General features: G+C 38.2%; 1 protein-coding gene and 1 long non-coding RNA gene across 3 annotated transcripts in view; one reads left to right on the plus strand and one right to left on the minus strand.

Moving 5' to 3' along the window:
• The window catches only part of LOC112136654, a 46,790-nt gene extending 36,285 nt beyond the window's left edge, over positions 1-10,505 (minus strand). Inside the window, exon 1 of the long non-coding RNA XR_002917390.2 lies at positions 10,382-10,505. This is a non-coding gene — a long non-coding RNA (uncharacterized LOC112136654). The remainder of the gene's footprint in view (positions 1-10,381) is intronic.
• The window catches only part of gabbr1a (gamma-aminobutyric acid (GABA) B receptor, 1a), a 136,439-nt gene that overhangs the window by 32,145 nt on the left and 86,290 nt on the right, over positions 1-18,004 (plus strand). For both annotated transcript variants that reach the window (XM_024258444.2, XM_024258445.2), the window contains one exon: positions 10,493-10,653. In XM_024258444.2, the coding sequence (XP_024114212.1) occupies positions 10,493-10,653 (161 nt within the window). The remainder of the gene's footprint in view (positions 1-10,492; positions 10,654-18,004) is intronic.

The raw sequence follows: 18,004 nt of genomic DNA on the forward strand, positions 1-18,004 counted from the left end.
ACTGCATCGCAGTAAAACCTGCAGTGCAGTCGGACCTGCAGCTTTTGCAGGGGTCAGAGGTCACAGCAAGAGAGGTTTAGATAACACTTCATAACTACACAGTATGAAGCATTCGTTAAGCATCAACTGAGCTGAGCAATACAGGGTATATAGATTATTCATTAACACAGTAACAGTGCATGTCTGAAAGGTAGATGTATAAATATACACTTAATTGTTGTTTTTTACAAATCATTTTCTTACACTTTGTAAATGAGGTTACAACTTAATGAACCACCTCTAATTTTACCACCTCTTGATTTTAAAATATTAAATTGTTAATGAATGAAATCCTAAAATGCCATTAATAAACACATTATAGTAATAATTTTTTATCAAGAATGAAGCATTTATAACGCAAATAAGCTACTTGCTAATGCTTAATAAAGTAGTAGTGATGCTTTATAAATGATCGTGTTTACTCATGCTTAGGTAATGCTTCATAATGTGTAGTTATTATGAAGTCTTAATAAAGTTTACACAGCAACGCTATAGTGGGAAACTTCATTGTCAAGAATTTTCACTTTCTTAGGGTTCTAAAATTTAATTTCAACTTAGTTAACTAAAATCCAGCTTAGTAGTTAGATTGGTTAACTTAGAAAGTTTTAGTCTCAATATCTCAACTTTATATTTGAAAAACATTTTGATTTTTTTTCTCTAAAACGTTCAATTTTAATTAATTTATATAGCGCCTTAAGATGACTTTGGTCAAACAAGGTGCTGCACACAAAAAGTTTCAAAGAACAATATAAACAACAGCTACAATATTTTTTTTAAAACAACAGATAAAAAGTAGAATTACAGATAAAGTATAAATTAGTGACATAAAGGCATACAAACATGAGATAAAAGCAAAGCTAAACAGGCAAACACTAAACTATGTTAATTATGTCCTGGACTGTAACAACCAGATTGCAATATTAAAAACGCGAAAATGTGATTTAATATTATAGTTTTAGGGAATAGTGATCCTAGGGGGAAAAAAAGTGAATGGACAAAAAACTCTGATGGGATCAAAAACGACTTCAGAAACTTCACGAAAACAAAGCCTAAGTGTCAGGGATGTCCGAGGAAGTTTTGAAATTATTCTAGGATGGCCACAGGACCTACATCTTGGTGGCCAATTAGTTTGAAATTTGGCAATTTTCAAAGCACTTTTCCTGCTAAGGAACACCTTAAAGTGCTTTACATATCAAAATAAAAATATTTGGGTGAGCTCACAAAGATAGCGTTTCCCTGTTACTCTCATATTTTTTACTGGAATGTTGTGAAAATGTAATGCTTGAGTCGTTGGCTCCACTAGAATGAAACGATTTAACACACTAAATGAACAAATTAGGAATGTGGGTGTGGTTTACAAAGACATCTTGTTGCCAAGTAAATCCAAAAATGTCCTTTTGTAGATTTTTCTAAAAATTACATGGACCTGTTCATCAACCCCAGGCGAGCAAAAAATAAAACTGTTGCTATGGAGATAAAACCAACATAAAAGCTGCCATTTTAAAAAGTGCTTTTTTAAAAATGAATTTGTCGTGTGCAGCTATGACCAAGGTGACAGCGGCAGAGTTTTGCAAGTCTAAAAGCCTTTAAGATGCTAAACTCTGTTTTTGCTCCACAAGTATTTAGTTTTGCTCCAAGGCTAAACGTCAACTTCCTGTTTTCCTCTTGTCATTTTCTTCATTTGGACGTACAAACTTCTTGGAAAAAGTCCAAATGTGGCCTCAATGACACCACTCTGAACAACAGGCTGACAAACAAGGGTCTGATCCTTCGGAGGGTGCTCCATTTTCCCCATGACTGTACATGTTTGTAGGTCATGTGTTGGCCTTCTTTCTGTGTCAGAGAAACAGATTCTGTGCTGAATGTGAACAGAGGGTTCGAACAGCTTGAGAGCAGACTTCAGCCTCCTTCTCATCAACACTAACTGGCCTACATGACTGTCGCTGCTCCGCTCAGAAAGAGATGAAGGCAAATAAAAATCGGCCATGATTGATGCTGCGTGCCACATTTTCTGCTGATTTTTCAAAGCAGAGTTGTTATGGAGAGAGGCGGTGTTGAAATATGAATCAGTTGAAGTGGTTGCAGGCCAGAGTTGCTCTCTGCTTATGGGGTTGGCCCAGTAAACATGCACTTATTGATTTACATGCCAAACAGCAATCAGGGCCACATTTTAGCTTCCATAATATTAAATAGATTGAAGTGAACTGAGAAGGTTAGAGTGTCTGCGTTGAGTTAATTATGTCTGTGTTTAATAAATTGGTTTGGTTGCATTCAGCAATCATTTTTATTCTTTCATTTCTTCATTCAAGTCTTTAACACTTTTCAGCCCTCAAAGATAAAAACATTCAGCTCATTATTCCTCATTTCAGTAATTTCTTGAACAACTTGTATTTTTTTAGCAATTCAACAAAACTGCAGCAATAGTAGACATTCAAATGAATGAGTAAAACTCCTCAGTAGTTAACACTACTACTTGAACATACTTTCAGCTAATAAACTATTCAAACATGTATCTTTTCAGCTCTGTTACCAGTGTTAGTGCCACCATAAAAATAAAACATTGAATTTACAAGAAAAAAATACGGAATTTATGAGGAAAAAGTCATAATGTTACCCATAAACCCTTCTGCTCTCTTTGGGGTCCAGATGACCCCAACCACATATTGATGTGTGATTCCTTCCATGACAAATGTGGACAGGATTTTACGTCTACCATGGACAATAGTGAAACTCAAAAATCAATGATAAAAAAACGTTCAGCGCACTGTCTTGTGGGGTCCAGATGACCCCACTTATAATGTAAACAAGCTAAGGAGAGCGGAAGGGTTACGATTATATCATAAGACTTTAGTTTGTCATAGGAATCTATGTACATAATGCCTTCGGACCTCAGAAAACTTCTCATAATTTTATGACTTTATTCATGTAAGATTACAATTTTTTTCCTTATTTTTATGTATTTGTTCTCGTATTTTTTTTACTTATAAATATTAGAGAATTTTACTTAAATGACAACTTTTTTTCTCATAATTTTACAACTTTATTTTATAAACGTTTGAGTTTAGTCTCATACATTCTTAAATGTATTTTTTGCAAAATTATGAACTTTTTCTCATAATGTTATGACTTAATTCTCATAAAGTTACTATTGTTTCCCCATTGTTTTTATGACTTTATTTTAGTAATTTGTTTTTACTTTTTTTGTCACAACTTTTAGACAATTTTTTCATAAAAGCTTCGTAATTTTATGACTGTATTCTTATAACTTTTTGATATTTCTCTCATAAACTTTCGAAAAAATTTTCTAGTATTATGACTGTTTTCTCATAACTTTACGACTTTATTCTTGTAAATGTTTTTTTTTTTAAATAATAGTTCTAATATTCCGTCATATGTTAATCTTTTAGCTTTCTTTGAAATTATGTTCAAGTCCTTATTTGTTACCCCTTGATGCAAATAAGCATCAAACTTCAACCTCAACTACCCCAAAGTTTGCTTAATTTAATTCTACATGAAAGAAACATTATAAGTGATTTTTTTTTTCTTTTCTTATTTTTTTCATTGCATGGAAATATTTTGGTGTCGAGGGGTTAAATACTTCAAGTAGTCTAAATTCTGTTTACTAAGTAAGTGAATGGAGAAGCTCCATCTTCTAAATGCAAATAATTCCACAATTTTTTTTTATCTAGAAACACAGTTCAAACTATATAATGCTGTTAAGGAATACACAACTTTTAAATATTTTCTTTAGTTTATTAAGCTATAGCGGTTTAAGAAAAAAACCCTCCTTCTCATTTAGTGATCGGTGAAACGTTCTCTCTTTTGTGGCCGATATTATTGTTTGAGAGATTGAGTCCAATTCTTCCTAACCTTCAGCTCCTTTTCTCCTACAGACATAAGATTTTCAGCATAATGTAGGGTATTTGGTATGCTTTCAAACAGTTTAACACTCAAAAATGTCAAACATTTTTTAAAATTCCACATACCCTTTAATCTCACATTCTCCCATGGTACTTTAGGATAATAAATCTCTAAAGAATTCAGATCAGATATTTACCTCCATTGTGATTCTGAACAGTTTTGATCACAGAAGCATAAAACTGATACTTTTTGCCTTTGCCTTTTGACCTCCTTCTATTCTCTGCTTCCTCCTCATTTATACCAAACACCCTCTAGTCCTCCTTCAATTAACCCCTTCTTTAGTCTTCATCAGCATCACTGTCCTTCTGTCCAAACCACTTCAATCTGCCTCCCTACATTTATCTCAAACATCTTCCATGATCCGTTCTTCTGACTGATTCCTGAGTCTATCCATCCTCATCACTCCCATAGAAAACATCATCATCTTCATTTTTCAGTCGCATCTTTTTTAATGAAAAATTCACATCTCTTCCTTCGCCATCCATTCCTAGGCAAATTCATGCAACACATGACAACAGAACAGGGTAATTAATGCAGGTCTATGGGGAAGAGGAGTTTTTGGACTAAATCTTAAACCTTCTTGGTTAAAATACTTCAAATTATTTGAAATCTCTAGTGTTTTTTCTGAAAACTATCATACCTTTAGGACATTGTAGCTGTTTTCTCTCTTCACAAATCTATTCCTTCATTTTAATGAAGGCTACTTATTTTTTTTATATTTTCATTTTTTCCTCCAAATCGTAACTGCAAATGTTAATACATGAAAAAGAGTTTTGCTTTTTCAAAGCCTCCTTTCTTCAGGAGTTTCTTTTGCTTAGATCCTTCAACAGATTCAAAGTCTTCAGGAATGTTTGATGTGGTGGAACTTCAACAAATTTAAAGCAAAGTTCAGACATTCGTTTTCCTCAGATCATTCAGAGTATTACAGCTAATTATGCCAAATTATAGATTCTTCAATTTACAGCACTGTGTCTTTATCGTCTTCATAACCAGATTGTCTTCAGAAATCCTCAGCGGACAGGATTACATTTTAGCAACAACTTTCCGCAATAAAGCAAAACCATTTCCACAGGAAATACAATTCATCTGGTTAATATTCATTAATGAATCATGCAATCTGCTTATTCTCCTTTTCATCTTTAATTCTCTGGTCCATAAAAACGGCAGAAACGAGAGAAGCCTTCCTACTCCTTTGGCATCATCTCATTATCCACCATGTGTTGTCTAGTAATTATCCTCAAACTGAAGGATTTTGAAATCAAATATCACACAAAGACAGTCACCAGATTTGAGAAGCTGCAGCTGCAGATTCTACAGCGTTTCAGTCCAATTCTGCAGCTGCAAAGATGCTATTAAAACTGAATCAGCAACTTACTGCTCCCCTATTTACACTATAACCTCCAGGAAAAAGAGGATTTATTGAAGAAACTTTATTGGAGCATGTCACACTGCACTTCATCACTCTGCCTTTTGGTCAGCCACTGATCAGATGTTCATGCTGGTTTCATCTGAACAAAGTCTTTTTTCTTCGCTTTTTCTGTATTTGTTTCAAACAAAACTGTAATTTTGCTCATTCAGATACAACTTCTAATCCTTCTAGCTTAGTGTATAAAGAATCAAGTGCTGATAAAATTATAGCAACTAAATTCTGTGAGTTGCTGAGTGGGGAATTCCAAGTTTTGAGATAAAATGTGTTGAGATGTCCGGCTAAATTTAACTAAAAAAAAAAAAAAAACAGTTAAGCCATTTTTGATCAATAAAACCTTTTTATTTCATGCACTTGTGAACCCCAACAACTCAGCAATAATACTATTTAAAGCATATCTGCATGCTTTTAGGAACAAGTTTGATTTCAAAAATGTTTATTTACATTCTATTTATTAATTTATTTAAGGAAAATGCATTTGGTCAAATGGCAACAAAACAATTTATTATTTCAAATTGTCAGACATCTGTACAAAACAACTCTTATGTGTAGTTTTATTCATTAAAACACTACATTTCAATGGAGACCAGCAAAGGAAGTCCTAGATCGAATCTAAAATTCTCCTGCAACCCCTCCAGCTTCTTCCTACTCCTCCAATTGTAGAGGTATCTGGAGGGGAAGGGATGTCCAAAGAATTCAGATTCGGCCCCTGACTTGGGTCGTGTCTATATAGTTAGGAGTGAAGGGTCTTGCCTAAGGAACCACACTCAGGCCAAATCCGAATTCTTCCCCTACTCCTACAGTTTTTCTACACTTCTACATTTAGCCCTCCAAACTGAGAGATATGGAAAAAAAGGATATGTCTGAATTTCTACCCTAATTCTAAAAAACTTTATAGTACAGGACTATATAGTGCCCTGGATTTTAAAAGCAAGTGAAACTCTAATTGATACAAATACTTGATGTCTATTTATGAATACACTGTGTGTTTCTGTGTGATTAAAATGTGAATGTTTGTTAAAAAAATACATATAGACACAATTTTTCATAAAAATTATTTTTAAAATGCATTGGGGTCTATATCGCCAATATAGAGAACATCAATACATACTGTTTTTTTGCAGACTTCTGGGACATTTCTAGGGCACTCGATTTTGGAAAGATAGATACGGACAGCACTAGAAAATGGTTAACGCTGTGCTGTATATAGTGAATAGGGAAGGACGTCTGACATGACCATAGTGTCTTCAAATTTGGACGTTACTCCCACTTGATGATGTCATCAATAGTTGCCAGTCAGCTACATTAGTACAGAGCCGCTAACGTTAAAAAATACATAATGTCAATTTTATAACTCTAAAAAGGTCGTGCTAAAACAAAGTGATTACTTAGATTTAAATGTAAAATTCTTTGCTTTAGAGACACCCATGTAGAAAAAAAAAAAACACTTCTCCACGGCACAGCACAACATGGCTCACCCTACCGGTCCCTACGCTCTACCCTTAAAAAAAAACTCTTTTAGACACCGCTTTCCCTTCAAAAACCACTTTAATTGGAGGGTTGGGAGAAGCCGGAGGGGTAGACTTAATTCTAAATCAAAACTGTTACATCTAATCTAAACTGTATAAGAAAACTGTGAAATCAATGAGTGTGATAGGTCAGTGTCTTTAAACTTTATGATTTAACCTTTTTTTTTCTCATTCAGTCCCTCACTTCCATCAAAAAGTGCAGACCAGTAAATGAATAGAAATTGAAGTACCAAACAAATGTTATTTATAAACGCGTCTAGAAAATAAGGTGTGGGAGAGGTGGATATAAATCATTCTTTAGGGGAGAACTTTCATTTAGCCGACTTTTATTATCTGCTGCCACATGTGTTTCCAAGCTCATTTTCTTTCTATCTGGTGGTCCAGCTGTGCACCGGTCTGCAGGATTGGTGCCAGAGTGGATGAGCTCAGTTTGATCCGGCCTGTCTCCACCGCTGCTGCTTGATGTGGCTCAGGCAGATAACCACAGCACATCATTTCAAAGCATTGGGCTACACCTGCATGGCGGTTCCAATCAAAGTTCTCCAGAAGAAATGTGAACTGACTTCAGGGAAAATCCAGCTGGTTTAAAGCCAAAACTTTCATTGATTTCTACAGTTTTCCCAAAAAGGTGTTTTTATTTCTTGGTTTACTTATTTGGTCACAGACATGCTTTCTGAGTTGGGTTGGAACAATGGTTTGTCCAAAGTGTACCTTCACTATTGTCTAATAGCAGCTGGATACAATTAAAATATTTATGTTTTTTTTTTTTGTTTGTAATATATTTTGTATAAAAGATCACTCACAGTATTTGAAAAGATATTTAAAGTCTAACTCCAATCATCTTTTGATCCACTGTAAAAACATTCCCAGTGGGCTTCTAAAAAGATTATGCCGTTTAAGATCAAATTTATTTGAAAAATTGTCACATTTTCTGCAGAGCACCAGGAGTTGATCAGTAATTGCATCTGACTTGTGGATGGGACCATTCTTGTGGAGTAAGCCAGCAACAATTTCCCATCATCCCTTTGTTTACACTCTTCCGTTAGCTTATGGAGAACCCCAAGTTAGCATTAGTGATGCAACAAAATGCCGAGTGTGGGAGCCAGTTCTGAGTCAGATGCCAGATAATGACCCTAACGGATCCGTTTGTCTGTTAGCACATCGGAATGGAGCAGAGAGCTTGTGGCCTTCAAATGATAGTTTCTCCCAAACAACTACAAGCTTTTTCAAACATTTTTTGTCATGCTCCTGATTCACAACAATTTGTATAAAGAAATACTCAAACACTGTTTATAAGCTTAATTTTGTTTATATATGTGATCAGAAACATATAAAAAAACACCCTTATCACAGGAGTTGGTCTTTATATGATCTAAACATGCTTTCCAGGCTCATCTGGATTCTAAAGAACCACGAGTTTAAAGTCTAAAACATGAGTGAAGATTTAGTTTGAGTTTAAAAGCTAAAAATAAAAAGACGATCAATCAAGCAACAGATTTCACATTATGGTTTTCGACTTGTAGGCAGATATACATGCATAATAATCTGTTTTTTCCCCGCTATATTTTTTGACATTGGAGAAGTTTTTTTTTAAAATCAGTGTCAAAAACTTTGATTCTGACTCAAATCGTATTTCTTTAGATAGATTGTCTTTGTTGTCACAAGTACAATGAAAAAAAAAACAGTAAAATATTTCCATAACATGTTTGTTTCTAAATATGTTATTTATTAAAATACATATTTCAGAAGTGGCTTAGAAACTTGGTTTGTTTCTGCTTATTTTCTCCACATTCACTGACTGCTTCCTCCAGAAGAGCAAAGGTTGTGTTTGTAACAAGGAAATAGTTTTAAAAAAAAACAAACATTAAAATTAGGCTAATATAGCAGGTTCATCTGCAAAAAAGAGGATATTGACTCTGAAGTTTGCAGATGACACCATCTGCATGCAAACAGCAGTCTTGTTTAAGCTCTTTAAGACCAGCTAGGAAAATGCATCCTTATTGTGAGTCTGTCCCTCAAACTAGAACTCTGGACATGAACATATTTTTGTTGGACAGATTAGGAAACCAAACGGGTGAGCAGGTTCTCGGACTGAGAGCTGCATAGAAATGCAAAAGATAAAACAGAAAAAAAACAAATCCATGTAATGGGTCAGGTTACCACTAATATGTGCCGCATACACTGCTTGCTATGAGAGACTGGAAAAAAAAATTCCCATCCCCAGACAGAAATAAAATGCCATCTAGCTGCAGGGGGCGGAGCCACGTGAACTTTTTGATCCAAAACTTCAAATGATTGAATCAGTTATGATGAAAAGCATGCACACTGTTGACCCTTAAGAATGATTTTATAGGCTATATTTGTTATTCTTGTCTATGAATCGCCCGCAATTACTAATCAGCATCGTTTAGTCCTTCAAAACCAGCCAACCGGAAGCCATTAGGCCTTATTGTCTGCAGAAGAATAAATAAATATTGACTTTCTTCTGCAGATGTAATTGTATTTATGGAGAAATTAGGATCGTTAATTGGAAATTAATTCTAAACTGTTAGATTATTGCATTAAAGTAATTTAAAAGCCAATTATGCTTTTGTAAAATTAGATCGGATTCACTGCAAAATGTAAGAGCACCTGAATGCGTCCTCATTAAGCCTTTAACACCGGTTTGACTTCCGTTTTTAGAAAGCCACTTTATTATCATCTAATGTACCGCTTTTAACCCGGATGACGTCAGTAGTTAGGATGCTGCTCTATCGATCAGTGATTGATCACCGGCGCGCCGCAGCAGCTGCGATGAGAAGTCAAGTGGAAAAGAGAAAATGTGAAGATTTGACTTCAACTCAGCGGGAAACTCATTAGAGCCCCCCTCCCCCCATGCCACCACCACACTCCCCCTCCCGGCGTGGATCTGGAGCTCCCTCTCTCGCGCGCAGACAGCCGGTGCTGCAGTGGATCAGGCGCAGAGCTCGAGCGCGCTGCGTCTCCCGCTTCTGCTCTCCGCGGCGCGCTGACGGAACGCAGCCGCGTTCAACCGGGAGATATGTCGGCTCTGCGTTCGCGCTCCAGCTGGGTTCTCCATCTGCGACTCCCGCGTGTCCCTCGCTCCACGCGCGCGGCGGCGTTCTCCCTCTGATCCGCGCGTCGGTTTTTGCTATTTTTTAATGCGTAAAAGTCGTGAGTTCTTTGGTTTTATTTTTAATGGCTGTTTTCTTAACGCCTGGAACTGCGGGAACCTGCCGCCTCATCTGCTGCCCGAGTCAACAGACTTTGTCCCCATAATAATGAGGCACGCGGAGATAAAGTGTTCTAAATCTCATCCCGGTTAAATAAGCTATAAGCGCCACCCAAACGCGGTCCCCCTGCGGACACGTGTTGAGTTCACTTCAGATTGACTTGCAGCACTCTCACAAACAGCAGCCTGACCTTTGCGTGGCGCGCCTCCGCCGCAGCGCCGGAGTCCGCTCACCTTGAAGCATGCCGGCGGAGCGCAGATGTCCTCCGCGCGCGAGCCGCGCAGCCGCGCTGCTCTGGGCATCTCTCATCGTCCTTCTCCTTGTTTGGCCTCGGCCTTCCGCAGGCAAGAAGAAGCTGTACATCGGAGCGCTGTTCCCCATGAGCGGGGGCTGGCCCGGCGGGCAGGCGTGCATGCCCTCCGCTCAGATGGCTCTGGACCTGGTCAACAACAGGAGCGACATCCTGCCGGACTACGAGCTGGAGCTCATCCACTACGACAGCATGGTGAGTGCATGTGTTACAGGAGAGTCAGAGGAGGAGCGCTTTTAAGTGATGTGAGGTGTCAGGGAGGGATGCATGATCAGCCTCTCAGGACTCTTGTGTGCTCAATTCATTAGCAGCTCAAACATCTTCTCTTCTTGGACTTTTTTTCCTTTTTTTCCCTCAGGATTTGGGACATTAGTTAAAGATTTCCCAGCTTTTTTCCAACTTTAAAGATAAAAACAGCAAAAACAGACTGACTTAAAGCCAAAAAGTCCTGACAAATGGTGCCGGGCTGTTATAAGGGAGCAGAAACACCTCCTGCTTGTTGCTCATCAATCATTGATCATGCCGGTATTTGAAAATGTCAGCGCTATCAAGCTCCATAAAACTTCCATTAATCAATATTCATCCCCACTTGTGGGTCTCCTCCTGCCGTCCTGGTTTGATTGTTCTCATAAAGAGGCATGCTTTTCAGGAGTGAAAAGAGTCATAAAAAGCCAACTGGAACCCCTCTCTCTGCCAACACACACACACACACACACACACTCTATAGCAGCCCCTTCATTGAGGCTCATTATCAATCAAGCTGCAGGACAAATGCCTGGAGAGCTGGCTGAGGCGCGAGCAGCGAGCTGCACCGGGACTGGTTAGAAATGTTCTGCGAGCTTTATTCTGATTGGTGTTCTTGGCTCTGCATTGGAATCCTGTTAAACAGGGGAGAGAGAGAGGGAAAGAGAGAGGGAAAAGTGCACGGCTGTGTGCATGTGTGTCTGCATGTGCATGCCACAGAGACAGAAGGGGGGGTGGTTGGCATGGCAACACAGTTACTCTTGAAGCAAGCCACAGAAACAAACAGCTCTGTGAAAATATGTGTGCACACTCGTTCTCTGGAAGCATGCTCCCGCGTCTCTGCAATCAAATGCTAAGCAGATGAAATATGTTTCCCTGTGTGCATCCTCTGACTGCAAGTGGACTGAAGGCAGGCAGGCTGCTGCCATGGAAGTTGAAGAAACTTCCAGATTTGAGAGGGATTGGGAATCCTCAGCCCTTACAGAATCCCCAAAAGCTGGTGTAACTCGTAGGATTTAGAGCTCCTGTTTTAACTAAGCTCTTCAAAATGAGGTTTCTTCCCATCTGATCTCACCTGGCTGCAGAAGAAATCTAGATCCAGCTTATCCAGAGGCAGGAATCCAATTACAAGAAAAGAAATTAGCTTTAATGTGTAGTTTGTCAGAGGGCAGCCCTCCGCCTCGTGTAATCGGCCCCTTTTGTTTTCTCAAAGCCGAGGATCAAAGGCTGCAGGAGCGTAATCCTGCAGCAGATTCTCCCATCCACTACAACACATGCATTAAGGTTTGTTTTTTTTGGCAAACGGGAGCAAGAAAACACACCCACACACGCTGTTTTATGACTATTAGGTTTGGGAGTATGGAGCTTGTTCAAGTTCATACAATATTCATGAAGCTTGACACTTAATCCCAGCCTGTCCTTTTAAAGGGATGCAGATACCCCGTGGTAGCAGAACGACTTGTTTCTGCGGCTGTTCTGGTGACAGCATCAGACTATTTACAGCCTTCTGAGATCTACATGCACAGACAGGCACGTGCACGCGGCTCGTGCGCACACGCTCTCCACACAGAGCTGTTGCCATGGATATATCAAAGCAGAGACTGCAAACTTTGATCAATTATTAACAGTGATGTGTGAGACAGTGGAGACGGAGAATCGGTGGAACAAGGTGCTTCCCTCACTTCCGCTCCTTATTTTAATTGGCAGCCATGACGCAAACTCCGCTGGTGCAGCATGACCGCTTTTCATTAGTGGTCGTCACGCGTGCCCACTGGCATATCAGCCTGGAGTGGGGTGCCAGACGTAATTATGAGGATATAAGGAGATTCATACACTGTCCCCTAGACATTGCCCTATCCATGTTCCTGTTAGAGATTTCAATTGTGAGTCAAATTTCAGCAAAATCTGTGGCACCATTCCTATTTTTTATTGTGCTAATGCTGATATTTGTTAGTTTTGGGTTGAGTTTACATGTTTTGGGTCTCTGAGCTTTAAAATTAGGAAAAAAATGAAAATTGTTTTAGGGATACATTTGCATTTAATTAATAAGATGATATTTCTACATTTACCTTGTCCTTGGAAGAACCCAAAGTTTAATTTCAAGTGTTCCCAGTAGGGCTGAAAATCACTGGGTACCTCACGATACGATGCAAGACGCGACACATGGCTCACGATATACATAATATCGCGATACTACATAAAAATCATCTCTAATAACTCACAATGTGTAGAAGAACACATATTTTTTTGGGAAAATATATCCCGATTTATTATTTTTTTAGCTTGAACACAATCATGATAAACAACTTGTGTCTAATTATACACACTTTTGTGCAAATCAGTAATGCTGTCTTTGACAAGCATTGACGCCAATTGAACCAATAAAATAGTTTACAATAGTAAACATGAACAACAGTGCCATTTTTTGTGCAAAATTGTTGTAAACAGAACAAAAATTAAATCATGACTGCCAGGCACATTGGTGCTCATGACAGTCATGACAGCCAGTCTTGCAGCGTGCGCCCTCTATCTACCTCCAAAGGAACGTCTCACCAAAGGAGGACGATTATAACGTTTTACAGCCTCTGTAAATGAAAATAAAAGATCGACACATGCTGAGAACCCTTTGAGAATCATTCTTAGGGCGAAATATAATATATTCCCATTGTGAGTGGTCTGCAGTGCAACACGGTTTGTCGTCAATAACAGGTCAGAGGTTAGAAAAACTTTGTTTACTTGGACAGACACTTGACCTTATGTTTCTCCAACTTGCGTTTTGGCAAAAAAAAAATAAATAAATTCATAAACATCATACATTTTATGGAAATAATTTGAAATGTTTCCTTCTGCCAGTGTCCTAAGATAAAAATCCATTAAATTCAAGTATTTTCAAAAATGGACAAAAGGGTGAGACATCCAACCTCTTTGTGAGGATTTAACCCTTTAACACTGGGGCTCCAGTGTTTATGTTCTTTGATTTATTGTAACTTTTCAACCGTTAAGACGATCCACGTCATTCCAACAGATTCTGAAGGAGAAAAAGACGCTTTTCTCCTTCAGAATCTGTTGGAATGACTTGGATCGTTTTAACAGTTGAAACATTACAGTATGTTAAAGAGTTAAGGTGTTAAAGGGTTAGAAATACATATCGATTGAAAAACTGAATTAAATAAAATGATAATTTATTTAATTGCTAATATTATGTGTTTTAGGGTGTCTACAGGCCCTACTGGTTACTTAGAAGTCAAAGGTTTTTTATTCCTCGGGTGCAAATATGTGTGTAAATGCGGTTTAAGGCGCGCCTGACGGCATGAACGCGGTAATACAGCTCTGATATTGGCTGTGGGAATTTCAGCACCAAGGACAGTGACAGAACAGCATGTGTGCGTGTGTGCACTTCTGTGTCTGCGCACACGGTGACATTAATCTGTTCGTGTGAGATTGTGAGTGGTGCCGGGGCTGTCGGAGCAGGCAATCCCTGCGACTGAGGTGGGCCTGAAATGAAAGTGGAAATAGTGATGACCCCTGAGAGCTGCAGAAGACAGACCACCAGGAGTAGCTGAGATTCCTGAGCCGCCATAGCCAGCACCCCCTGCGCCCTGTGTGTGTTTTCATGAGGCAGACGCTGTGCCGTTTCACCCCTTCCCGCACAGTTGTTCCCATTTTGTTACTGCAGGCTGTCTGCATTCAAATGCTCAAAGACTAAAAGATACAAGAAAATGGTCTGTTTTTTTTCTGCTTTTTCCCAAGAATAGACTCCTTTAATTATACACCTTCTCAGACTTTTTCATGTAAGATGAAGGTGGAAGCAGCAGTGAATCCATCACTGATGTCAGGTTAATAAAAAACCACAGTTAGCTTCTTTTTTACTCTGTTTCAACAGTGAGGGTTAAAGAAGCTAAAATATATGTAGAGAATTTATAAGTAAAATTAAATCAAATTTAACCAGAAAATTAAAAAATCATCAACTGGACTTAATGAACAAACTGGTACTTACTATATGTCTGCAACTAATATATTTCAGTTAAAACTGGAAGGGATTTTTTTGCCTAAACGACCTGTTTTTGTGAGACATTCTTAGCTTGTTGCTACTCTGGCTGAGACATTCAGAGGTGGACGGTAAGAGCCACTTACGGTGATTACTTTTATCCTCAACATGTTTTATTTGACACCTCGTGCCCTTTTACATTTAAAATTCCATTTGCTAATGCATATATAATGTAATTGGCTTTAAAATGGCTCATGATGAGTGGGAGACACGACTATCATTTTCTGGGATCAGTTCAAATATGTGGACATCAGATGGCGGCACGCTAAACCCCCCTGGGCTGAAAATAGGTTTAAGAAAATCTAAAAGAAATCCTACCAAATTTTCATGTTGGCACAGACGGGGGTTTCCAAAAAAAAAAAAAATCATGATGGGGAAATGTATTATTTCTCAGAGATTCCTACAAAATCTAGTCATCTGCAAGTGGCTGCATCAAAATGGAGTGGAGCTTCAAGAATGTTCAACAGAGTAGAGAAAAGATGCACGCTTAGCAAGGATGGAGAAGTCTGCATGTCAGAAGCGTTTGGCTTCAAAGCTGTACACAAAGGTTAGACACATTTACGATTTGGATGTAGTGAAAAAACAAAGGATGAAACGTAAACGTATAATTTCCATCACAATTGGTAAACATGTTTATCAGGCGCAGACTTTGACAATTTGGAGATTTCTATAAACATATTATCTCTGTGGGGGAACTATTTTGAAGGAAAATTAGACGTTGCAACAAATGCAAAGCATCTTCATTTATTGTAGTTCTGAAGGAGATTCGTCATCATTTTACTTGACCTCACGTCTTTAAATGTTTCTTTTGTAACTCTTGCACATGAAAAAAAAAGTGCAAATTAAAAGCATCAAGAACAGTATAGCAAACGAAAAAATTAAGAGCAATCAAAAATAAGATTTGTTTTAAAAATAAAAGGCTCACATAGAAGTTTTTTTAGTTTCACATCCTATTTCTTGTGATACCAAATTAATAACTTTAGTTTGTTTTAAATATTCATTGTGAGTTTAAAAACAGAAAAATATTCTGGGTGGGATATTTGACCTTTTTCACAGCATAACTGCAGCATTTAAAAGCTTTTCTTGAGATACCTGCATGCCGATAATTGGGTTTACCACCCAGTAAAACAGTTTGTCTGACTAATGCGTGTCATTATATTTCCCCTGCAAACATTCACTGGTGATTATCTTTTTTCCTTTCTATTCTTAAGGTTGCAGTTCTTTGTTATTTGTCATTCATTTACGGTTTGTGTGCTTTTCCCCGATAGCTGTCTTGGTTTCCCACTTTGAGGCTTAATAGTTGTTTGTCTTGTTTTTGGATGCACAAGATCAGAGGCATCCCATCTTGATTAAATATTAATTCCTACATGTAATTTTGAAACTCGATTAAAAACAAGCTGCCATTAAAGCCAGTAATGTGCTCCAGCAATGATGGATTGATGAAATAATTTCAAGATAATTGGTGTGCGCAAAGAATTACTGCTCATCAGACAGAAGTTACAACCTTGTAACGGCGTAAAACTAACAAGCGTCTCCTCAGCGTGCAGCCAGACCTCAGCCGCGGTGGCGGAGAACACAAACAACCTTTGGGGATAACACTGTTTAGAGAGCTTCACTTTGCATGAGAGGAGAACGCGGTGCTTTTGAGGAGCAGGCAGCCGTGGGTACACGGAGGATGCCCTGCAGGCTCCGGGCTCGTCTTGAGCTGATTTCACTCAGAAACACCCAGGAGAAGGTGGTGATGTGTGGAATCAGCTGGAGTGCTGATTGACGGAGCAAAAAAACAGGAGCCTCTCACCTCTGATTGACATCATTATTGTGAAGCTGCTTTCCTGGTAAAATTAAAGTTGTTACTCAAGTGATTATTGAGGGCTGAGACAGCAAAACTTCACTCTTTGTTCCCGGTAATACATAAAGCTCTAGATCTTCTTGTAGTATCTTGTTATAAACTTGTGTTTTTCAAGGCTTAATTTAGACCACATTAACAGAAACATCCAAACAAGAGTAAATACAGCAGTCATTTTTCTAAATAACCATAACTCACCACAGGAATGGGCTAGAACAGCGGTCTGCAACCTTTAATGGCAAAAGAGCCATTTGGTTTCTTACAGACCAAAACCAAGCAAGAGCCACCAAATCCTACTTCATCTTTTAGAAAATACACTTTACTTTTGGTGGCTATTTAGCTATTCCTTTAGAAAACGTAGCTTTCAAATATTTACAATAATTGAATTTGTAAAGTGTGATATTTTACTATAAGCAACAACTTTAACATCTTTACTTTTGACAGCAGCAAATACAAGTTACTTTCAAAATAAAATACCCTCTGTGTTGAATAAAATCCTCCTGCTGCAGCAGATTTTAAATTAAAAAAAAAAAAGAAAACCAAGTCAAACATGACATTTTCTTTCTTTATGACAACAACTAGACACTAGGGTGCAGCATGTATTAGATTGTGCTAAACTCAACTAATTTAATTTATATATATTCATATCGTTTGCACCTTTTTTAAAAGCATAAGAGCCACAATGGAGGGGTAAAAGAGCCACATGGAGCTTTCCTCTTCCTGACTGGGCCAGATTAAACCATCTGATGGGCCGGATGTTTGACACCCTTGGGTTAGAGACCCAATCAAATGAAAATTGTGTTTTTAGCATGTGCTTGTGGCATTTATCTCATGATAGAGGACATGTATAAAAACATCTTGGCTCAAAATGACATTTCTAAGTATTTCTTTAAGTTGTGGTGAATCTGTAGCTGACAAAAAAAATGCCTTTGGAAAAAGCTTGTAGCAGTGAGGAGGATGCTAAAGTTGGTGTGCCGCGAGCTCCCTGCTCTGCTCCATTCTGATGACGCATAGATTCATTTATCTCTACACTTTCCTTGTCTGAGCTGGCATCTGGCTCAAAACTGTAAGGCAGGATTCCTCAAATATCTTTGTTCAATTCAAGCTAAATTGTTAAAGTTACTATTTAAAAATAGCTTCATGGGAGAAACGGCAAGATGCATGTTTTAGGTCCAATCCTCTGCATGGAGTGTGTACGGTGATGGTGGTGAGAAATGGCTCACCTGTTCCCTCAGGAAAACCTTTTAGTGAAACCAGGAGAGAGGCCTCCTGCAGTTTCAGGACGAGACTGTAAAATGTTCTAATTTACAGCTGGAAAGAAATAAATGAACAATCACTAATGTCCCATTTGCAACACGAAAGTGGGAAGAACTACCATTTTCACTAAGACTTAAGTAACAAAAATAGTC

Source organism: Oryzias melastigma, linkage group LG16 (genome assembly GCF_002922805.2).
Source record: "Oryzias melastigma strain HK-1 linkage group LG16, ASM292280v2, whole genome shotgun sequence".
NCBI classification, from domain to species: domain Eukaryota; kingdom Metazoa; phylum Chordata; class Actinopteri; order Beloniformes; family Adrianichthyidae; genus Oryzias; species Oryzias melastigma.